Source organism: Moschus berezovskii, chromosome 11 (assembly GCF_049115385.1).
Source record: "Moschus berezovskii isolate FMDL1 chromosome 11, NW_MosBer_1.0, whole genome shotgun sequence".
In the NCBI taxonomy this organism is placed as follows: domain Eukaryota; kingdom Metazoa; phylum Chordata; class Mammalia; order Artiodactyla; family Moschidae; genus Moschus; species Moschus berezovskii.
Genome location: NC_142470.1, coordinates 34,452,030 through 34,475,281, shown reverse-complemented (window position 1 = coordinate 34,475,281; position 23,252 = coordinate 34,452,030). Strand labels below are relative to the sequence as shown.

Below are 23,252 nucleotides of genomic sequence, written 5' to 3'. Positions count from 1 at the left end.
ATGTATGTTCCCCAACCACAATGGAATAGAGATCAATAACAGAATAAATCTAACAAATTCACAAATATGTAGAAATTAAATAACATACTTCTAAATAATCAGTAAGTCAAAGAAGAAATTGCAAGCAAAAGCAGAAATTATTTTGAGATTAATGAAAACAAAAAAACAACACACTAAAACTTATGGGATGCAGCTAAAGCAGTGGGGAAAAGGGAGAATTTATAGCTGTAAATGTCTACATCTTAAAAAGAAGAAAAAATCTCAAACTAATGCTCTAATCACATTTTAGGAAACCAGAAAGGGAAGAACAAACTAAGCTCAAAGTAAGTAGAAGGAAAGACATAATAAGGATCAGAACAAAAGCAAATGAAATAGAAAAATAATGGAGAAAATGAAAAAAAAAAAAGGTTCTTTAAAAAGAACAACAAAATCAGCAAAATTTTATCTAGACTGACCAAGAATAAAAAAGAGGACTCTCCATAAGATCAGGGAGAAGAAAAGGATATCTGCTTTCATCAGTTCTATTCAAGGTTGTTCTGCAGATTCTAGCAAGGCAACTAGTCAAGATTTGGGCAGGTAGGGTAATGCCTTCCCCAAAGGTCCATTTTTTAATCCCTGTAACCAGTGCAAGTGTTAGGTTACCTGGGAAGGGGAAATTAAGATTGCTAATCTGCTGACTTTAAAATAGATTATCCTGGATTATCCAGCTGGGCCCAGTGGGATCACACAGGTACTTATTAACTGAAAAAAGAGGCGGAGGAATTTAGAGTCAGAAGAAGGGTCATGGAGGGCTTCCCTGGTGGCTCAGTGGTAAATCTGCTAACCAACGCAGGAGACACAGGTTCCATCCCTGGTCCAGGAAGATCCCACATGCCATGGAGCAACTAAGCCTGTGTGCCATAACTATTGAGTTTGTGCTCTAGAGCCCAGGAGCTGCAACTACTGAGCCCACATGCCACAGCTACTGAAACCCCCACTCCCTAGAGCCTGTGCTCCACAACAAAAGAAGCCACTGCAATGAGAAGCTCACACAACTAGAGAGTACCCCTGCTCACTGTAACTAGAGAAAAGCCCTCGTAGCCACAAAGACCCAGCACAGCCAAAAATAAGTAAATAAATAAAATTATATATATATATATATAAAGAATGGTCATGGAGATAAAACGGTGCTGGCTTTGAAGAGGAGAGGGAATTTGGGCAACCTCTAGAAGCTGGAAGAAGAAACAAGAAAATGGATTCCCCTGAGAGCCTCCAGAAAGGAATACAGCCCTGCCAACATCTTGACTTTAGCCCAGTTAGACTCATGTTGGACTTCTAATCTGTAGGACTGTGAGATAATACATTTCTGTTGTTTTAAGAAGATAAGTATGAGGTGACTTGTTACAGGAACAACAGGAAACTGGAACAATGGTCAACAGATTTTTGACAAGGATACTAAGACAATTCAGTGGAGAAAGAATAGACTTGTCAACAGTGTTGGGACAATTCTTTAGCATACACCAAAGAATGAAGTTGGGCCCCTACCTTGCAACACATACAAAAATTAACTCAAAGTGGATCATAGATCTAAATTTAACAGGTAAATCTACAAAAGTCTTGGAAGAAAACAATAAATCTTTGTGACTCTGGGTTAGGCAATGTCTTAGATACCAAAAGGAAGCAAGTAAAGAAAAAAATGGATAAATTGGACTCTAATTTAAAAGATTTCATGAATCAAAGGAAACCATCAAGAAATTAAAAAGATTATCCAGAGAACAGAAGAAAATATTTGCAAATCACATATCTGATAAGAGACTTGTATATCCAGATAAGAGACTTCTTTATCTAAAATATATATATAAAGTGTTAGTCGCTCAGTCATGTCTGACTCTTACAGACCCCTTGGACTGTAGCCCGCCAGGCTCCTCTGACCATGGACTTCTCCAGGCAAGAATACTAGAATGGGTATCCACTCCCTTAAGAACACTAAAAATCCAACAATAAGAACACAAAAAACCTAATTAAAATAAGGGCCAAAGATTTGAATAGATATTTCTCCTAAGAAGATAAACAAATAGCCAATAAGCACATAAAAAATGCTCACCATCATTAGTCATTCAGCTCAGTTCAGTTCATTCGCTCAGTTGTGTCCGACTCTTTGCCACCCCATGAATCACAGCACTCCAGGCCTCCCTGTCCATCACCAACTCCCAGAGTTCACTCAAACTCATGTCCATCGAGTTGGTGATGCCATCCAGCCCTCTCATTCTCTGTCGTCCCCTTCTCCTCCCGCCCCCAGTCCTTCCCAGAATCAGAGTCTTTTCCAGTGAGTCAACTTGTCGCATGAGGTGGCCAAAGTATTGGAGTTTCAGCTTTAGCATCAGTCCTTCCAATGAACACCCACCCATTAGTCATTAGTGAAACACAAATCAAAATCCTAATATTATACTACTCCACACCCACTAGGATTGCTACAATAAAAAAGACAGACAATAGCATGTGCTGGTGAAGATAGGAAAACTTGGAAGCATTGTACCTTGCTGGTGGGATTCAAAAATGGTACAACTAATTTGGAAGATAGTTTGGCAGCTTCTCAAAATGTTAAATATAGACTTATCATGTGATACAGCAATTCTGTTCATTGGTATCTACTCAAGATCAATGAAAACATACGTCCATACAAACTTGTACAAGAATTTTCACAGCAGCCTTGCTCACAATTGACAAAAAAAAGTAAAACCAACAAAACTGAATGGGAAAACAAAATGTGGTATTTCCATATAATAAAATATTATTTGGCGATGAAAATGAATAAAGTAACGATATACGCTACAACATGTAGGAACCTTGAAAACATAATGCCAAGTGAAAGAAGTCAGACACAAAAGGCCACATATTGTATGATTCCACTCATATAAAACGTCTAAAATATGCAAATCCATAGAAACAGAAAGTAGATTTAAGGAACTGGGGGGAGGGAGGAATGAGTGACTGTGGGTTTCAAACTTCTTTGGGGGATATAAGAATGGTCTAAACTTATATTGTGGTGATAGTTGCACAACCCTGTGAGTATAACAAAAACACAGTAAAGCACACACTTTAAATGAGTGAACTGTATGATGTGTGAATTATGTCTCAGTAACCCCATGAACAGTATCAAAAGGCAAAATGATAGGATGCTGAATGAGGAATGGCATCACCGACTCGATGGACATGAGTTTGAGTGAACTCCGGGAGTTGGTGCTGGACAGGGAGGCCTGGCGTGCTGTGATTCACGGGGTCACAAAGAGTTGGACACGACTGAGCGACTGAACTGACCTGAAAGCCATTAAGAAAATAGATGTAAAAGCATACAAGCAGGATGTCCCTGGCAGTCCAGTGGTTAAGACTTCATGCTTCCAATGCAGAGGACATGGTTTTGATCTCTGGTTGGAGAACTGAGATCCCACATGCCATGTGGCCTGGCCTAAAAATTTAACAACATAAAAGGTGAACAAACAAAAACCCATATAAACATATCCAAAGAGAGTAGAATTTAACTGTTCTCATCTCCCCGCCAAATATAGATGTAAATATATGAGGTAAAGGATGTATTCATTAACAGGAGAATTCCTTTCATGGTGTATCAAATATCACTATATACATTTAAAATGTATCATAATTTTATTTATGAATTATACTGTGATAAAGCTAAAAATTATAAAACAAAATGGATTTTATTTTTTAAAAAAAGCAAACATATAAGCATATCCAAGGGGGGAGATGTGTGGACCATGAACCATGGTCAGAAAGAAAAGGAAAACAGGAAGTTGAAGGGAGCGCCCAGCCCAGAGAGGCTGCACAGTTGGGGAGAACCCTGGCTGGAGGAGCTGTTGGGAGCTCTAAAGTACGAGCGCAGAGAGCAGAGGTAGGGACTAGGCCCAGAAGGAGAGACTGAATGCCCCAAAGAATCGTGCTTGCTTCAGTTTCGTCAAGATCCAGCCTTCGAATGATCTCTGAGAGAAGGTCCTAGAGCCTTGATGAGGAGAGCCTATGATGTCAGCACCTGGCCTTTGTGACATAGGCACTAGGTGCCAGGGAGAACTGCTCCAGGAAATAGGGCTCCCAGCTCCCAAGGGGGGCGGCAACGCCGCCCCTTAGACACAGGCTCCGTCTCCCAGAGGCTTTCACCAGCTGGCCCCATTGCTACTGCTGCTACTTAGTGTGAAAAGCCATCTGGGTTGGGGCCAGGCTGAGTCAGAGGACATCAGCGTTAGGGAAGACAGGGATTAGGGCCACCAGAGTGCCACGAAACCAGGATGCTTGCAGAATCTGTGATTTGGATTTAAGAAAACGAAAACCCGTAACAGAAGACCTCCTTCTGGCTGAACGAGGACTGAGGGCAAGACTCAGACCAAAATCTGAGTCAGAGTGAGTTTAGGGTGGCAGACGCTGGGGGCAGAGAGGGGCATATCCACCATTTGTTGACTGTATCTCCCTCTCTCCAAGGTCCCCTCATTGCTGAAGTGCCTTGAGAAACAGCCCGGAGGAACCTTTATTGGTAAGAGTTCCCAGGACCAGAACACCCTCAATTCCTAGTTCCATCTCAGTCTCCATCTCCCAATTCCCCTCCTCTAACTCCATCCTCTCCACCCTACCCTCCCTTGCCTCTCCTCTCCTCCTCCATTCTCACCTTCTTTGGAGCTTTTTGCCAGCTCTTCTGACCTCAGGGGTGACACAGATTTAGGATCGTGGCGAACCAGCCTGTACACAGTACATAAGTCAGAGCCAGAAATGGACCCAGTCTCCCTGTGTCATGGGCTCTGTTTCTTTCTCCACAGATCCTATGGGCTGTGTCTTCCTCCCTGGCCCACCCAGATAACTGTTGTTGCCCCTCAGCTCCCAAGAGGCAGTTCAGATCCCCCGTGCCCTCCACTCCTCATCAATGGCCAGCTGCAAAGAAGCGAGAGACCACATTTAAAGCCAAGCTCCTGCCCAAACACTCAGAGAACCTGGTGCTCCAGGGCTGGGTGGCTCCTTCGCATGCCACCAAAAGCCACACCACCACCACGCTGAAGCCACATTCTGTGCACAGAAGGTTTGATTTCTCAGCCACTTCAGGCTTCAGAGATACTGGTCGTGCGTCTGCCAGGTCTCTCATCTCTGGTCTTGAAGCCCCAGTCCCTTCCGGATTCAAGGCAATGTTGCCTCCAAACAAGGCCCAGGTGCTGCTACGGAACACAGTGTCCCCTGGACGGCCCCCTCAGGGCCCCTCACAAACTGCAGACTCCCTTTTCTATAACCTACAGCCTCAGCCTCGCCAACAATCACTCCGCTCCACCCAGCCATCTTGCTCTCCTCCCCCACAGTCCCACTCTGCGGGCTCCCATCTGTACTCTTCTGACTCAAATTCGGACTTTCTCCTACATCCCTACTCTTCTTCTCTCTCAAATTCCCACACTTTCTTTCATCAGAATTGCCCCTCTCTCTCCCCTCCCTGTTCTTCCTCGCCTTCCCGCTGGCTATACCCCTCTGCTACCCTCACTCACTCCTCCTCGCCCTCTCAGCCACAGAACTCCTCATTCCCCGGCTCACCTTGCCAGTCGCCTTTCCACCTCGAAGATCTACCTACCTCCACTCTCACGTCCCCAAGCCCCAGTCCACCTTCTCGTGGGGTCCACTCTAACAGCCAGGCATGGCACTCGCATCAGTACAGGAACACCAGGTCTCCTGGGGCGGAGGGGGCATGCGTGGCAAGCGGGAAGGACCCTGCAGAGTTCAAGGACCCAGGAGCCCTGGCCCAAGCCCTGGTGCTCCGTCTGGGGCACCGCCGTATCGCCCACGACTTGCAGCTACTGCTTTTGCAGCACCTGTGGCTAGGCCAAACCGACAAGGCCCCGGTCGTGGAGTACCCTGTATGCCTGGTGTGTCTCCGGCTCCGCACCCCTTCTTGCCCCATCCCCAGGTACAGGACTGGACCCAGGCTGCTTGCTTTCCCCCAGCTGCTGCCTTGTGCCCAGGGCAAGGAATCCGGACCGCTCCGCATGGGCATCGGCTTTGGCCTCCGCCTACCTCAGGGCCAGGCCAAGGCCCTGCATCTGCTGCCAAAAAGAAGGCCGGAGGAAGCAGGGCCTCAGGCCAAGGCTGCTCAGGCCAGTGGGTGTCAAGCCCAGGTAGCTCAAGCCCCAGGAGCTCCGGCCCAGGCAGATCTAGGCCCAGGCACCCTCTCCCAGAACGGGAGCCTCAGGTCTGTAGGCCGCCAGTCACTAAACTCCACGCACCATTCAGAGTCTCTAACTCAGGCACCAAAACAGGCTACAGTCCACTTGAAGCCCAGGCCTCCCTCTCCCCCAAAGAGACCTGCCTCTCCAGGGCCCATTCCCCAAAAGTCACCACTCTAGTTCCAGAGCCACGGAGGCCCCCTGGAGCACCTCCTCTGAATCCCACCAGCCCTGTCCGGCCCCAGACCTCCGGGAGCCCCCGAGACACTCTGAAGGGCTGGCTGGCTGGAGGTCAGGTGTGTTCTCCAGTCCTGAACCCTGGGAGCCCCTTGTGGAGTCTGCTTTCTCCTGGCTGAAGAGGACCAAGGGAATCTGAGGCCCCACTCAGCCTTCTGTGTATCCAATTAAAAAAAAAAGCTTGACCCTGCAAAACTTGTGTTTGCGTCTTGCTGAGCAGATACTGTGGGTGGCTGTACCTTCAGGATGACCAGAACCCAACAAGTGGTGCAGGAGAGTCAAAGTTAACAGAATGGTCAAGGAGAGAGCATGCGGTATATCTGAAGAGGTCAAGGGACCCACTGGACCTGAGCGACTAAGAAGTGCAGAAGGCTCTGCCAGGCCCTTCACACATTTAACTCAGTTTGGTGGGACAGTTAATGGCATCCCCAGAGATGAAGCCACTGGGCCCCTTCCTCTGGTTGCACCTCAGATTAAAGAGACTGATGTTGCCAGGGGAGCAGCAGGAGGTATTTCCTTGAAGGGAAGGGCAGGCCTAAGGTTCACTGCAGAGAAACGGAATCCCCACACTGGATGGAGATCAAAAACCCAAGGGCCCTCTCAGGAGGATGGGGGCTAGGCAGAGACCTTCAACTGCCTGGGGGCCAAGCTGCCTATCTACCCACGAACCCTGAGGTGCCTGGAGCGGGTGTGGGGCGTAGAGAATGGCCAGCTCCCACCTCTGCAAACTTCGGAGGATTGGTGTTCATTGTAAATAGTAGCTTCCTCATACTAGGAAGCGGTGGCATCGGGATTTGCAGCCAAGTTTCTTTTCAAGTCCACGCTGCCTCCGTTTAAGAGGCAAGAGAGGCAGGAGTGTGACCTTGGATAAATCGCTTTGTCTCGGGGCGGGGCGGTAAACGTAAGGGCTACTGCTTGACGAGTCTGCATGTCACTCTTGAAGTGTGGACAGCCCTGATCCGAGGATTTATTAAAGGCTTATTAACCTCCCTTAATCTTTTAGCCTGCTCCCGCCCCGCGCCAAACGTTTCCGTGAAGCGGCCGCCCGCCTCCACCGCCCCGCAGAAAGATGGCGTAGTCTGCCATCATCTGAAAGCGGAGAACTGAATTCACACGCCCGGGTTCCGCCAGCCCGAGGCCGGCTAGTGCTGACGCGTATCGGCGGCTCTGCGCCTGCGCGAGGAGAGCGGGCTCGGTGCGCCTGCGCGCTGCGCGTCTGCGAGACCGGGTTAGACGGCCCCGGGCAGTGTTAGGGATACTTACAGTGTGGTTAGAGGTTCGGCAGCTCGGCGGGTGTGAGAAGGGTCTGGAGTCCTCCCGGCAGCGACCGGACCAAGGTCCACAGCGGCCTGACAGCAGTCGAAGGCCGGGCGCGGCATGTCCCGGGGACCTCGGCGCCGACAGTGAAGCGCGCGGAGAGCGGGATGGGTCGGCGCCGGACGCCAGAGCTGTACCGGGCCCCGTTCCCGTTGTACGCTCTTCGGGTCGACCCCAGCGCGGGGCTGCTCATCGCTGCGGGCGGAGGAGGTGCCGCCAAGACCGGCATAAAGAATGGCGTGGTGAGTATACAGGCCCTCTGGGGCCGGGTCGCAGAGCGGGCTGAGGGCGATTCCCGGAGGTCTGGGAGCGGGCCGCACCCCCGCTTCGGACCCCGCTCCTCCCGGGTGGGAACCGCGGCGTGCCGGGCGTCCCGGCGCGAATTTGTCTTGAACCATTCACTGGTGAACTGAGGCTCCTAAAGTAAAGTGAAAACTGCACACAGCGCTGCCTAGGCAGGAACGCTTCAATTCGATCTCAGGAATCAACTCCAGGGGTCGTAACCTGGCTTTCTTGGGGAGGCTACATAAGACTTGTCTGTCTGCCCACTGGTAGCGGCGAGAGTGAAATATAAGCTAGGATTCTTCACTCTTTTGAGCGTTATCATGCTGTTCTGCAGACTAGACGTGATCATCTCAGCCTTGCTTGCTGTACTCGAGAACGTGAAAAAAAGTGAAAGTGATAGTCGCTCAGTCGTGTCTGACTCTGCTGCCCCATGGACTGTAGACCGACAGGCTTCTCTTTCCATGGGATTCTTCAGGCATGAATACCGGAGTGGGTAGCCATTCCCTTCTCCAGGGGATCTTCCCAACCCAGGGGTCGAACCTGAGTCTCCTGCATTGCAGTAGATTCTTTACCGTCTGAGCCACCAGCGAAGACCAGTACACATGAGTGAGGCTCGAAAAAGAAAAAAGTTTGAGAAAAGTCTTTAAACTAGAAAATGCAGGTAGCAGAGCCGGTGGGGCTTCAGACTACAGGATGTAAGTTTGCCCTTGAGGTGTTCTCTGAACCTTGCTTGTCATGGTTCCCTCTCCCACAGCACTTTCTGCAGCTGGAGCAGATTAATGGGCGCCTCAGTGCCTCTTTACTACACTCTCATGACACAGAAACAAGGGCCACCATGAACTTGGCACTGGCTGGTGACATCCTTGCTGCAGGGCAGGATGCCCATTGTCAGCTCCTGCGCTTCCAGATCCATCAGCAGAAGGGCAAAAACAAGGCAGAGAAGGCAGGTGAGAGCCTCCCCACTAGCTTTGGGCAAAGGGTTAAATGAGTGAACTCTTGCTCATCTTGGTCTCTGAAGAAATGGGGCTGGAGGTGGGATTATGGCTGCAAGAGAGAAGCTGATGTTACACATTGGAAGGGGCCAGTAGGACTTACTCTAGAAGCCCGAAACCTGGCAGGCTGTTTGTGTTGCAGGTTCCAAGGAGCAGGGGCCTCGACAAAGGAAAGGGGCAGCCCCAGCAGAGAAGAAGTCTGGCGCTGAAACCCACCCGGAAGGGGTAGAATTCAGCGTAGAGATTTTGAATGAAGTGCAGACAGACTTCAGCCGTGACCCACTGCAGAAAGTTGTGTGCTTCAACCATGATAATACCTTGCTTGCCACTGGAGGGACCGATGGCTGCGTTCGTGTCTGGAAGGTGTGGTTTGGGGAGGTAGAGGATGAGTGTCAGTAACGGCAAGGCCAGAATTGTGAGAAACTGAACCTGGGTCCTGGGAAACTTGTGAGTAAAGCCTGCACCGAGTGGCCATTAGTAGAGAAGAGGAATGGGTATCATTTGCACTCTTGCCAGGTACCTAGGTTGACTGTGGTGGTGGTTTGACTGCAGGTACCCACCTTAGAGAAGGTTCTGGAGTTCAAAGCCCACGAAGGGGAGATTGAAGACCTAGCTCTGGGGCCTGATGGCAAGGTGAGGAGGTGAGAGGGTGGAGAAAGTAGGTGATTATGCTGCTTGTCCACTAAGTGGATCCCCCTAACTGTCCATCCTTGGAATCTTGATCCCTGACTAGTTGGTAACTGTGGGCTGGGACCTTAAGGCCTCCGTGTGGCAGAAGGATCAGCTGGTGACACAGCTGCACTGGCAAGAGAACGGACCCACGTTTTCTAACACGCCTTATCGCTACCAGGCCTGCAGGTGTGAAGACCCCAGAGGGTGGCTGAAAGAGGCACAGCCTAGATGCGGTGGGGGAGTGGGAAAAGGCCGGGGGGAAGCTGGTGGGGAGGGGATCGGAGCCTTGTCAGGTGTTACCCCAGACCTGACCAGGGTGCAGGAGGGCACAGACCTCTGAGGAGGGCCGGGCAGGCCCCAGGAGCTGAACAGCCTCTCACCGGGCCCCCAGGTTTGGGCAGGTTCCGGACCAGCCTGCCGGTCTGCGACTCTTCACGGTGCAGATTCCCCACAAGCGTCTGCGCCAGCCCCCGCCCTGCTACCTCACAGCCTGGGATGGCTCCACGTTCCTGCCCCTTCGGACCAGGCCCTGTGGCCATGAAGTCATCTCCTGCCTTAGTGTCAGGTATGAGACAGCGGTGGCTTGGCTGGGTGTGAGGGTGCCCGGGGCAGCTCGGGGAGACATGCTGCCCACATCCCTGGGGGCTGTTGCTGCTACACAGGATTCCAGAACAGTGAGCATTTTTTTTGTTTGTTGCAGTGAATCGGGCACTTTTCTGGGCCTGGGCACAGTCACTGGCTCTGTTGCCATCTACATAGCTTTCTCGCTCCAGGTAATGGATGGACCTGGGCACAGCCCTGAGGGCTCTCTGGGGTAGAGATTCTAGGCCTTCTTCTTCACTCAGTGTGCACGAAGGTGTCGGGCCCAGCCTGTAGAGGGACTGTCTGGGGGCAGAGGGTGTGTCTTCCAGAAGGAATCTTCCCAACTGGGCTTTCCCTCACTAGCTTTCCTCTTGTCCCCAGCGTCTATACTATGTGAAGGAGGCCCATGGCATTGTGGTGACAGATGTGGCCTTTCTGCCTGAGAAAGGTCGTGGTCCAGAGCTCCTTGGGTCCCACGAAACTGCTCTGTTCTCTGTGGCTGTGGATAGTCGTTGCCAGCTGCACCTGCTGCCCTCACGACGTGAGTCCTTGGGGGTACCACTCCCCCTTTAGCTGGAGCAGAAACTTGCCCCCTGGAGAATGGGATGCTTGTCTATAGTCATCTGTCCCCTCCTTGAATGGTTCTATTCTCCGGGCTGCAACGCCACCCCTTTGCCTTCTGAATTCTTCCCTTCTCCCTCCTGCAGGAAGTGCTCCTGTGTGGCTGCTGCTGCTGCTGTGTGTTGGGCTTATTGTTATGACCATCCTGCTGCTCCAGAGTGCCTTTCCAGGTTTTCTTTAGCCTCCCTTCTCCCAGGGATCCAGGGGCCTGGACACTGCCACCTTCTAGATCAGAACGGGGGCCTGGACCCCACTGCTCACTCCAACTGGGTCCACAGCTGAGGTTGCCACGGAGGAGACTGATGGGCAGTGCCTGCCCTTCCCAGTTAAAGCCTGGCTCTGGCCCTGTGCCACCCTGAGTCCTGGGAACCTTGCGTTCATCATCTGTGGATCCGCCCAGGACACTGGTGTCTGAGGGCCAGGCCATACCACTTGCCTCCTTCCCTCTGTCTACCAGGGGCTCCAGAGTTGAGCTTGAACTTTTTCTCCAGAAATATGTGAAGATGCCCAAGAACTTGGAGGCACTGCTGTGCTTCCCTTCCTGCAGAAACAATCATTTTCTCCTCGTACCCCATAGCCTTGTGGCCAGTTGCTCTTCACACGAGCCCCTGGAATTTGCTGGGGGCCTGCACTGGCCTGGGACTTGCTATTAGGGAAGGAAGGAGCAGAGTGAAGATCCAGGCAGTAATCTTTGGGTTCCACTGGGTAGCTCCAAGCCCACCAGGCCATATGCAGTAAGTTCCTGAAGAGTCTGCCCTAGCCTTGGGAAAGGGAAAAGGAACTTCAGCCCATTTGGCAGAAAAAGTTGATATTTAATAAACAAGGGAAGACTGAACTAAGACTCTTGTCAGCTCTTGCTTGCCTCTGAAGGGGTGGGTGACCTGGGGCCTGGCAACTCTGCCGGGTGCTGGAAGATGGCTTTGGCATACTGATGCAGGAGGCGGCTCATGTAACAGTGCTGCCAGGGAAGCAGTCCTTCCAGGAAGCCAATGTGGCCACCCCGGGCTGTGACTAGCAGTGCGACATGGAGAGAGTGTTGGGCAGCCTGTAGGGGAAGAGCTGGGACGAGGGGAGTCGGAGAGGAGGTTAGGAGCCCTGGCCTCTGCCGAGAGTCCAGGCACTCTCCACTTGCACCTCACACACGGCCCATTTCCCCTGGGGCCTAAAGCATCTGGATCCCCGGTGCTCACCGTCGACAGGGGAGAAAGGGTCGTCAGCTGCGTTGAGACAGAGCACAGGGATCTGGATGGCATTGACCTTGGTTTTTGGACTGGCTGCTTTGTAGTAGGCAGCACAGTCTTGATAGCCAAAGACCACAGCTGTGTAGCGCTCATCAAATTGGCGGATGGTGCGGGCCTGCAGATGGTGGAAGCGGGATAGGCTAGGATGAGGGCAAGGGAATAAGATGTGGGAAGAACAATATGGGGCAGAGAGGGGAAAGCTGGAAGACTGCACCTGTAGGACAAAGTCCACATTCACCACGTTTTCCATCACCTTTCTGTTTCTGCAAAGAACAGAGGTTGGCTTTGCACCTGGACCCGACCTGGAGCCACCCTCGGTCTTATCTCGAGGGAGAAAAATACACATCCAGAGCTGACCCAAGCACTGGGAGGACCTGGCATGTATGCCGTCCTACCCTGTTCTCTGCCCTTTGCTACTTGTCAGGACCCTACCGGTTCACGACTTGACAGAGCCCAGCAGTGAGGCGGTGATTGAATAGCAGTGAGTTCAGGGGGGTCTCCAGGGAGCGGGTGGTCTCAAAGGAATCCCAGCACGCAGACAGAGTCAGTGCTGCCACCAGGCCTGCTGCGCGTCCCGTTCCAGCCAGGTGATTCAGCACTAATATCCTGCAGGGTTAGACCGGGCCATGAAAGAAGGGTTTGCATTGGGGAGTCAGGACTGGAGGTGGGGAGAGGATGTGGAGGAGGGAAGGGGAGAAGGAAGACTGGGCCTTTGGGTTAAGTGAGGCAGTCTTTACCCTCCGAGAGAGATGCCCACAGCCAGCAGTGGGGCTTGGGGGTAGCGACTCTTTATGTGGTTGATGACTGTCGCCAGATCTTCAGTGTTGCTGGCACAGAAGGCCCTATGGGTCTGAGGCAAACCGGATCATTGGGTAGAGAGGGGGGCCTTGGCCAGAAGGCAGCAAAATGAAAGGACTCAAGAAATGGAAGACGGGTAGGTAGAGGTGCAGGACCCAGGCTATCTGAAGGGAGTGGAGTGAAGGACCACTAGAGGAAGGAGGGTACTCACCAATAGTTCTTCCCCGCGGCAGCCCCGGTTATTAAATACAACAGCCCTGTGGCACACACAGGTAAATGTTAGCCAGACCCTCCCTACAGGCTCTTCTCCCCTCTCGGTAGCTTTCAGAAAGACTCAGTCATAAGGTGCCCTTCATACGGCACCTTCTTCCCAGAACTAGCAGGGTCTGAATTGATACCGCCCTCACCACACCCCCCACACACACACAATTACAAGTTATCAGACATCACCCAATTCTCTGGTCTGTTCCCATCCTTACCTGTAGCCATCCTTCAAAGCTTGATCAACTAGGTGTAAGATATATGTCTCCTGACTACTGCCTGTGATGCCAGGAAGCAGTAATACAGTGGGCTGGGTGCTAGGGTCAGGATACTGATTGTTAGACTGGCTGGCCCAGTCTAGGAGGATCTGGCCTCCATCTGGGGTTTCGAGAACTTCACTGTGGTTTTGGAGAAAAGGGCACACAAAGATACTATTAGGATTAGGAACTCCATGTACTTCAAAAGATTTTACACCTTCCTCTCCCTCCCCAGTCAACTCCCACAATTTCTCATCATTTGAGGGCACATATTGCGCAAAACCTGGAGATCATAACAAGGTACAATGGGGACATAAAAGACTGAATATTAAATTACCTCATGGTTGTACATAAGCCCTTCCATATAGCCACCCTGGTTACCCTCAGCACGCTGAGGTAGATGGAGTGAAGGTTACCTCCATTTTAAAAGAGGTAGATGAGGGACTTCGTTGGTGGTCCAGTGGTTAAGAATCCACCTTCCAGTGCAGAGGACGTGGATTCGATCCCCGGTTGGGGAACTAAGATCCCAGATATCATGAAGCAACTAAGCCTCCGTGCCACAACGACTGAAGCCCACGTACTCTGGAGCCCGCAGGCCACAACCTGAGCTTGCCTGGCACAACTGGAGAGTTCGTGTGCCGCAACAAAAGATCCCGAGTGCCACAATTAAGACCTGACACAGCTAAATTTTATTCCCTATAAAGATCTCCTTATACTTGCAGCTTCCTGTTCACCACCACCTGTTTCTCTTACCTCGAGTAAGGGACTACCGGCCGGGACTGCAGTAAGACTCTGAAGATGGTTTGTAGCCGCCCCTCAAAACACCAGGGTGTAGGATAGAAAGTCTCCAGAGTGACTGGACAGTGTTGCTCCAGGAAGGCCAGAAATCGGGACCCAGTCACCAGCTGTGGCCTCTGTAACCACACAACACCATCGGCTTCACTCCCCTGATATTTGCACCAAGCCAGTGAGGTGCCCAACACCAGAGAGACCTCTTCCCAGAAGCCAGCCTGGAGAGCACTGCCTCATCTAGGGGTGAGAAACCTAGCATACCTCAACCTGGAGTCCCACTAGAGCCCCGGAAACTCCAGACCTAGAGTGTCACCTCTCCAGAACTGACCCTGAACCAATTTCCACACTTAGCCTATCCATGCCCCAAACCCATTTTGGAGATAGCAGGTAATATAAGTTACCCAGCTGATCTCCTGCAGGAAAGGTTGGGGTCCTGAGCAGAAGCTGAAGAAATGCAGTACCATTCAACCTGTGACTTCTGCCTTGCAGTTGAATTATCCACACTATCATCTCAAAACCATCTCTGGTCACACTGGCTCCTCCTGATTTTAGCACTCCATTGTCACATGTTCCCATCCCTTACTGTGCGTGCTTGCAGCTGAAGGGCTGCTTTTTACCACAACACCTCATTTCCTTACTTAACAGCCCCTGCTGTTGACTGTACTCTAATGGAGGAAGAGTCCCAGTGTAAACAGATTTTCTCTTCCTTCTTGCCAGCCAGGAGGAAGGTAACAGGGATAGGATGAGGGGGCAGATGAGGTCAGTGGGTGCTTAGCCCTAACTTTCAACCCCTCTGCTTGGTTCTTCTGGATATACGTCAAGTAAATGAGAGGGCCTTGTCACATAGAAGGCTTATAAATGGGGAGTATGCTGTACAAAGACAAAAGGTCTCAGAATCAAAAAACAGAAATGGATTTCTGTTGCAGGCCTGTGGGGACCTGAGGACCAGACTCCTATCTCTTCCTGTAGTCAAAAGAGGCTAAGTAAGTGATGAACTTGAGAGGCCAGGTTGGTAGTATGACTGTTGGTTCTTAAGCCCTGGAATAATAACATCTGAGATTCACTATATGCTATTTGCTAGCACTAGGCTAAACCCAACCTTACTATAAATGAAGAAACTATGACAAAGGTTAAGTTGTTTGCCCAGAGTCACACAGCAAGCAAAAGGCAAAGTGGAATTAATAATGATATTAGGCAAAACATTCTCTGGCATAAATCATACCAATATTTTTTCAGGTCAGTCATGCAAGGCAATAGCAATAAAAACAAAAATAAGCAAATAGGACTTGATCAGGCTAACACCCTTTTGCACAGCAAAGGAAACCATAAACAAAATGAAAAATCAACCTAGAATGAGAAAAAATATTTGGCAAAGAAAGCAACCAACAAGTGCTTAATTTCCAAAATATACAAACAGTTCATACAACTCAGCAACAACAAAAATAGACAACCCAATCAAAAAATGGGCAGAAGACCTAAATAGACATGTCTCCAAAGAAGAAATGCAATCGGCTAATAGGCACATGAAAAGATGCTCAGCATGTCTAATAGAAAAATGCAAATCAACACTACGGTGAGGTATAGTGAATTACTACCAATCAAAATGACCATCATTAAATGCTCTATAAATAATAAATGCTGACAAGGATGTGGAAAAAAGGGAACCCTCCTACACTGTTAGTGGGAATGTAAGTTGGTACAGCCACAATGGAAAACAGTATGGAGATTCCACAGAAAACTAAATCTAGGATTACTGTATGACCAGCAATTCCACTCCTGGGCATATAGCCACACAAAATTCTAATTCAAAAAGATATATTCTATGTTCATATGTTCATAGCAGCACTATTCATAATAGCCAAGATATAGAAACAAACTAAATGTCCACTGACAGATGGATAAAAAAGATACGGTACCTATATACAATGGAATACTACTAAGCCATAAAAACCCTTGAAATAATGCCATTTGCAGCAACAAGGATGCAACTACAGATTTTCATACTGATTGAAGTACGCCAGAAAGAGAAAGACGAATACCACGTGATACCACTTACATGTGAAATCTAAAATATGACACAAACAAACCTATTTTTAAAACAGAAACAGACTCACGGACATAAAGAACAGATTTGTGGTCACCAAGGGGGAGGGGGCTGAGGGAGGGCTGGAGTGGGAGGTTGGGTTAGCAAATGTAAGCTTTTATATATAGAATGGATACACAACAAGATCCTACTGGATAACACAGAGAACTATATTCAATATCCTGTGATAAACCATAATGGAAAAAATATTTTTAAAAAGAATGTGTATATATATTGTATAATTGAATCACTTTTCTGTACAGCAGAAACTAAGACAACAAAATAAATCAACTATACTTCAATTTAAAAATGTAAAAAATATATATTATCTCTAATACTAGTAAGATTTATTGAGTGCTCCTTACGTGCCTAAGCACTGTACATGATTATATCCTGTAACCTTCACAACAGCTGTTTGAAATATCTTTGAAAATCCACACTTCACAATACCCTATAAATCTTACCTATGATCCCCCTGTGGAAACGTGTATGAATATGTGTCAAAGGGCACAAAATGTGCCAAAGCTAGTTAGTGGTAGAGCTGGGAATTGAAACCAGAGTCTGTCTGATGCAAGAGCTTGTGCTCTTAATCATTTTACTATATTATCTCCTAGTTGCCAAGATTTTGAGTTATCAATCTATTAAATATTTGGTCAATCATCTTAGAGGTATAGAACAAAGTGCTAATAAAATCACAGGTTTGATGTATGTGAGTTTCATTTTAACTCTAGTAAAGTGTTTCCTGACTTATCCCTGAGAATTAATGAATAAAATGCCATTAATCATTGTTGGTGAATCAATACCAATCCATTGCCAAGCTGGAGAATCCCAACAGCATATCCTCAGAGCCTCCAGAATGACACTTGCCCTGGATTTTAACCAGGATTTGGAACTCACAGAAGGGCTTGTAGTATATAGTGGCAGGGGTCTCTGATTTCTCTGTGGCTGGTTGCAAGCAAAGGAAAGTGTTTAGTTAAGGACAACTCTGTTCTGAAATAACCGACTTTTCAAATCAGACATGTAAGGTAAGGTTTATAGGGTATTGTAAAGTTTGGATTTTTAAAATTGCTTTTATTAAGGCAGAATTATTTTATAAAGAATACATAGAATGTATAAAGCTCTGCAAATACAGGAAAATTTAGGTAACATTAAATTTCCCTATAGATCTTTTTAAAGGGCTTCAATCAATAGGTTTCTTGTTAGACTCAGCTACTTTGAGTTTAATGAAAATTAAAAGATTTTGATTGGGGGGATATGCAAATTTTAGTGAGAATAAACTCTCCAAGTTCATTAAAATCATCCTGTTCAGATTTTTCCATTGCACTATAAATGGAGAGCCTAGAACTTAAAACAGGGCTCAATGAGCAAGGACAGTTAGGGTATTCCTGAGATAGGCAGGAACCTCTGCCAGTGCTTAAGAGAAGCAAGGTCCTACTGATGGGGTGATGTTGGGAGATACCACCCCACAGACTGGTTTCTTCATTCACTGCAACTAACGAGGAAGTCAGCTAGACTGCCTAAAAAGAAAACCACAGTGTATCTCCCTGTCACCTCAGGATACCTTCCACCCCGCCTTTCCGCAAGCGTTGGTCCACATAATAAACAACACCATCCTTCTGATGCCTGAGAGGCCCAGCGGGTATAGGGAGTACGCGGAGAATGCAGAGTATCTAGGCAGACAAAGAATCAACTCTCTTTTCGGTGTTAATAGCAAAGCTGAGACTGGCTGGAGCGCAGGGCAGGAGCAGTGGTGGGGTTGTGGCGTCAAAATTTCACCTGGACCTGGACAGCCAACCAAGCCAGCTCCCACAAAGGGCTCGAGCCCCGATTGGAAGTGGCCCCTGAACTCCAGTAACCTAAACCCGCCGGCGAGAGCTCTGGACCCGCACCCACCTGGGGCACCCATGTCCAGTAGTAGCCCAAGTAGAGGGCAGCGCCAAGTCCCAAAAGCAGAGAGAAGGACTCTGTCCAGGTGTCATCCTGGGGGCTTTGAGAGGAGCTCAGCATCTTGTGTTGCTGAGTTTCGACTCCCAGGTTCTTGACTGGATCCGGAGCTTGAACTTCGATTAATGGGCCCGCAGGTGCGCGCTGGGCCCCGCCCGTTACACGCCATTGGACGGCCTGTGCAAGTTCGGCCTCCACCGCCTGGCGGTTCGAGGATGTAGGCCCCGCCCACCGGCGGCGGGCGTGGGGGGGCGGAGCGAGGGCGCCGAGGAGGTGGGCGGGCCGCGCCCGCCACTCTGCGTGGAGCTGACCCGGCTGACCTGCGAGTGGCTGTACCGCTTGCGGACCTCGTCTCGCGCCTCTGCGTCTCTTCCTTCCGCTTCACGGTCACCGGCCGTGCAGCCTCTTGTGAGGACGAGCGACCTCGCCTGCAGTCGCCATCTTAGTGAGGGGCAGCTCCAATTTCTTTTTCCTCAAACCCTGCCCTGGCGGCGCGGCGAGGCTGGCAGCCTGGCTAGAGTCCCCCAGCCATTCATCAGTCACACACAAAGGGGACAGCCACTCGTGTGGTAACATCCTTCCAGTCCCAGAGTTCAGCCATTCACAGTGGTCCTCGCACTAGGACACATTCACACTGTGACACACACGGTGTCACTTAGGGTTCAGCTACTGAATGAGTGGCGTTTCACACACTGTCACATTCACATGGGTTAAAGCCACGCACAGTGTCACTCTGTGCTGTCCACACGTAAAGTAGATATTTACTCATCACTCTACCCTTATGGCAGAAAGCGAAGAGGAACTAAAAAGCCTCTTGATCAAAGTGAAAGAGGAGAGTGAAAAAGTTGTCTTAAAGCTCAACATTCAGAAAACTAAGATCATGGCATCTGGTCCCATCACTTCATGGGAAATAGATGGAGAAACAGTGGAAACAGTGTCAGACTTTATTTTTTGGGGCTCCAAAATCATTGCAGCCATGAAATTAAAAGACGCTTACTCCTTGGAAGGAAAGTTATGACCAGCCTAGATAGCATATTAAAAAGCAGAGACATTACCTTGCCAACAAAGGTCCATCTAGTCAAGGCTATGGTTTTTCCAGTGGTCATGTATGGATGTGAGAGTTGGACTGTGAAGAAAGCTGAGTGCAGAAGAATCGATGCTTTTGAACTGTGGTGTTGGAGAAGACTCTTGAGAATCCCTTGGACTGCAAGGAGATCCAACCAGTCCATTCTAAAAGAGATCAGTCCTGGATGTTCATTGGAAGGACTGATGCTGAAGCTGAAGCTCCAATACTTTGGCCACCTCATGCGAAGAGTTGACTCATTGGAAAAGACCCTGACACTGGGAGGGATTGGGGACAGGAGGAGAAGGGGACGACAGAGAATGAGATGGCTGGATGGCATCACCGACTCGATGGACATGAGTTTTGAGTGAACTCTGGGAATTGTTGATGGACAGGGAGGCCTGGCGTGTTGCAATTCATGGGGTCGCAGAGAGTCGGACACGACTGAGCGACTGAACTGAACTGCACTGAACTACCAGCTTGGGATGCTGTTCCTGTCTTCACTGGGATATGGAAACAAGTCAGTAATTTACTAGAGCGATGACTCTCGGTCCTGACTGAAAATTGGAATTGTGTGTGAGTTTCTAACACTAGAAGTACCCGGGCCCTGCCTCCTGATACGGTTGGTCTGGGGAGGAGCCTAGGTATTAATATGACTTACAGGTTTTCTGGAAGACTCCAATGTATAGTCAGGGTTGAACCCCTGCAATAGGGTATGGTGCTAGATAAGGGAAGTACTAGCTGCTGTGGGAGCCCTGGGGAAGGTGCCCAGCCTCCATGGATCTGAGAAAGCATACCCAGATGTTAAATGACAATACATTTAAGGTGAAATTTTTTAAAAAAGGAATTTCCAAGGCAAGGTGGAGGAGGGGACAGAGTAGTTGTTCCAAAAGAGGGAATAGCACAAACAAAAACCTGGATGTGAGGCTTCTGAAAGTAACCAAAAGAAACTGGGTGTTGCTGGAGCATATGAGATGGTCAGGAATCTGGTGTGGGCAGCTGCATAAAGGATGCTATAACTTATCTTAAGGGTGGAGGAAAGCCATCCAAGAGTTTTAGTGGGTGACATGATTGGGCTTCCCATGTGGTGCTAGTGATAAAGAACCTGCCTGCCAATGCAGGAGACAGATGCAGGTTCGATCCCTGGGTGGGGAAGATCCCCCGGAGAAGGAAATGGTAACCCACTCCAGTATTCTAACCTGGAGAATCCCATGGACAGAGGAACCTGGCAGGCTACAGTCTAGGGTCACGAAGAGTTAAGACACAAATGAAGCGACTTAGCATGGATGGGTGACATGATCAGAGTTATGTTTTAGAAGAAGCATTCAGGCTACTTGGAGAATGGACTGGAGGAGGATGAGAATGGAAGGAGGTCAGTTAGAGGCTGCTAACAGAACTTTGGCATGGAGCATGGCTGCCTGGCCTGGGGGAAGCTCAGGAGAGGAGTGAATATGATTAAGATAGGAGGCAGAATTGATAGGACTTGGTAGTAGGTTGGAGGTGGGAGAAGAAGGAGGAATCATGAATGACCCCCAGTTTTCTGACTATGTAGATTCAGGGATGTGTATGGGACTTGACCCTGGAATAGGGAAATGTGAGGAGGGGAAGTTTTGAGGAGGAAGATGGTGTATTCTGACTCAGAGACATAAAGGCTGGGGTGCTGATAGGTGTTCTAATTGTGTTTTCTTAGGTTCTGAATTTGTCTATTTGGCATCAATTAATCACAAGGCCAAACTAACAGCCAGAGTTGTTCACCTCCCTCCTGCAATCCAGAGGCTATCCTCTGGGATTTCCCTGGTGGCCCAGTGGTTAAGACTCCCAAGTTTCCATTGCAGGGGGCAAGAGGTTGATCCCTGGTTAGGGAACTAAGATCCCACATGCTACACAGTGCAACCAAAAGATTGAAAAAAAAAAAATTCCTAGAGGCCATACTCTGAACCACTTCCTTTATCCCACTCTCATACACCGAACCAATATTTTCCCTTTCCTAAATCAACCCAGGACCAGGGACTTGTCAACTAGGGTCAGCCTCTGTGCCTCCAAAGCCCTCTGAAGTTTTTCAAGCTAGTCAACCCTAAATTGTTCACCCTGCCCTGTCTTGCTTTTCTAGCTTAATAAAGGTTGTGGCCTGTGCCTTCCCCTTGCTCCTTTCTGCCTCTGACCTACACTGGTGCTTCCCTCGGTGGTCCTGTTTGGTAAGCTGTGCCTCTTCTTCCTAAGGGAACTGTAACATTAAACTTCTCTTTCATTGACATTGACCTCTCTGTGCTGTCATTCAGCCAGCTTTAAAACTTAAAATCTGGCACAAGTCAGTAGGCTGTTCAGCTCAAGAAGTGTTCTGTGGCTAAGAGATTGTATTTGAGATATGGCAGTTATCAGCATTCAGATGAATGCCATAACAAAGTGCTGCAAACTGATATCTTGAAAAACAGAAATTTATTGTCTCACAGTTCTGGAAACTGGAAATCCAAGATCAAAGTGCTAGAAGGATTGGTTCTTCTGAGAGCAATGAGGAAGACTCTGTTCCACACCTCTCTTCTAGCTTCTGGGGGTTCCCTGGAAATCTCCAGCATTCCTTGGCATGTAGAAGCTACACTCTAATTTCTGCCCGAATCTTCACATGCTGTTCTTCCTGTGTGTTTGTGTGTGTGTGACAGAGAGAGAGAGAGAGAGGGAGAAGAGAGAGAGAGTGTGTGTGTGTGTGTGTGTGTATGTGCACATGCCTGTGTATGTGTGTCCAAATTTCCACTTTTTATTGGAAAAAAAATATTGGATTAGTGGCCCAACCTACTCCAGTGTGACCCCATATTCACTAATTATATCTGCAACCACCCTATTTCCCAATACAGTCACATTCTGAGGTACTAGGGGTTAGGACTCTAACATACGAATTTTTGAGGTACAGAATTCAACCCAGAAGAGATAGTGACGGAAGCTATGTGAATGGAAGAACACATGAGCAGATGGGGAGTGAGGAGAGAGCCCAGAGGATCTCCACGACACAGAGGAAACTAAAAAGAAATGACTGGAGAGAAAGGAATGGTGTCGCCAAAACCAACGATGCCATGAGCAAAGGAGTGTCCAGCAGTGTCCACCACAGGAAGGAGGACCAGGTGACTTTGATGAGAGTGAGTGTTGTTGCAATGGACTCTGATGAGAAGGAGCTGATTGGGAGAGGGAGAAGTTGAAGATTCCAGGGAGATAAGAAGTCATTCAGTAAAAAGGTCTTTACCCAATGAGTGAGAAAGTAGTCTGAAGCCTCAATGGAGGAACTGGCCACTGTGAGAAAACTGGGGATACTCCATTTGATCGCAAAGCTACAACCACACACTGCATCACTGTACTGGCAAACCACTGTCCTTAAGATGGTACTTTCCCAGGTCCCCTCCCCCCACCATGCCCGAGATGGAGCGACCTCTCAGGGATGTGCAGTCACAGTCACACAATGATACCTTCACTGGAAGCCGACAGTTGCAAGTGTCACTTCAGCATCACAAACAAGGTACCCTAACAGACACACCACTAACATCCTGTACTGTCACACAACCAGTCAGCCAGTCAGGCACTGGCCAAACTCTCTCAAGTACTGTCATACTGGATCCACGGCCACACACAGCACCCCCTCCCTACGGCGTCACCAGCCCCTCATCCACACAGCTACATACACAGCCACAATCCCACAGGCTAACAGTTACCGTCTGTCTTGTCACACACATCTGGGTCCCAGCAGGGAGTGGGCCCCCAGTGAAATGTGCTTCTTAGATACATCAGCTTCATCATGTCTCTGCCTCTCTCTGCATCTGTCACGCGCGCACACCCACATACACAGACACACACCACACACTCTCGCCGGGTGTGGGCCAGGCTCTGCGGGGCGGGGCGGGGATCCCGCCCGCGGCGCCGGCGCTCGGGACTCTGCCCGGGCCAG

The 23,252-nt window shown here is 49.2% G+C and overlaps 3 protein-coding genes across 4 annotated transcripts in view; 2 read left to right on the top strand and 1 right to left on the bottom strand.

The window, feature by feature from the left end:
• The window catches only part of PRR30 (proline rich 30), a 78,815-nt gene extending 72,089 nt beyond the window's left edge, over positions 1-6,726 (top strand). Inside the window, exons 3-4 of the mRNA XM_055400381.2 lie at positions 4,468-4,519; positions 4,800-6,726. Coding sequence (XP_055256356.1) covers positions 5,160-6,359 — 1,200 coding nt within the window. The 5' untranslated portion in view covers positions 4,468-4,519; positions 4,800-5,159 and the 3' untranslated portion in view covers positions 6,360-6,726. The remainder of the gene's footprint in view (positions 1-4,467; positions 4,520-4,799) is intronic.
• An 886-nt stretch (positions 6,727-7,612) lies between these two features.
• PREB (prolactin regulatory element binding) lies at positions 7,613-11,724 on the top strand. Of its 2 annotated transcripts, XM_055399736.2 has the most exons (9): positions 7,615-7,975; positions 8,773-8,965; positions 9,153-9,373; positions 9,563-9,643; positions 9,744-9,868; positions 10,074-10,247; positions 10,383-10,455; positions 10,646-10,805; positions 10,972-11,724. In XM_055399736.2, the coding sequence occupies exons 1-9, from the start codon at positions 7,841-7,843 to the stop codon at positions 11,064-11,066; spliced, it is 1,257 nt and encodes a 418-aa protein (XP_055255711.1). In that variant the 5' UTR covers positions 7,615-7,840; the 3' UTR covers positions 11,067-11,724. The 2 variants fall into 2 exon arrangements, with proteins under 2 accessions (XP_088697370.1, XP_055255711.1); XM_088841244.1 differs by lacking the exon at positions 10,646-10,805 and having other exon boundaries at positions 7,613-7,975.
• An 8-nt stretch (positions 11,725-11,732) lies between these two features.
• Positions 11,733-18,447, bottom strand: ABHD1 (abhydrolase domain containing 1). Its single transcript, XM_055399737.2, has 9 exons — positions 18,211-18,447; positions 14,196-14,356; positions 13,404-13,583; positions 13,136-13,181; positions 12,864-12,976; positions 12,559-12,732; positions 12,341-12,389; positions 12,076-12,241; positions 11,733-11,944 (listed from the first exon to the last, which is right to left on the bottom strand). The coding sequence occupies exons 1-9, from the start codon at positions 18,322-18,324 to the stop codon at positions 11,733-11,735; spliced, it is 1,215 nt and encodes a 404-aa protein (XP_055255712.2). The 5' UTR covers positions 18,325-18,447.
• Positions 18,448-23,252: the final 4,805 nt, after the last annotated feature.

Bases quoted from the DNA above. Each gene is read 5' to 3' on its own strand.
- ABHD1 (XM_055399737.2), bottom strand. From the start codon at position 18,324: ATGCTGAGCTCCTCTCAAAGCCCCCAGGATGACACCTGGACAGAGTCC. The intron at 12,733-12,863 runs GTAAAGACTGCC...CTAACCCTGCAG, and splicing joins GTGGGCATCTCTCTCGGAGG to GATATTAGTGCTGAATCACC. The intron at 12,242-12,340 runs GTGCAGTCTTCC...CACCATCTGCAG, and splicing joins ATGTGGACTTTGTCCTACAG to GCCCGCACCATCCGCCAATT.
- PREB (XM_055399736.2), top strand. From the start codon at position 7,841: ATGGGTCGGCGCCGGACGCCAGAGCTGTACCGGGCCCCGTTCCCGTTG. The intron at 7,976-8,772 runs GTGAGTATACAG...CCTCTCCCACAG, and splicing joins CCGGCATAAAGAATGGCGTG to CACTTTCTGCAGCTGGAGCA. The intron at 9,374-9,562 runs GTGTGGTTTGGG...GTTTGACTGCAG, and splicing joins GCTGCGTTCGTGTCTGGAAG to GTACCCACCTTAGAGAAGGT.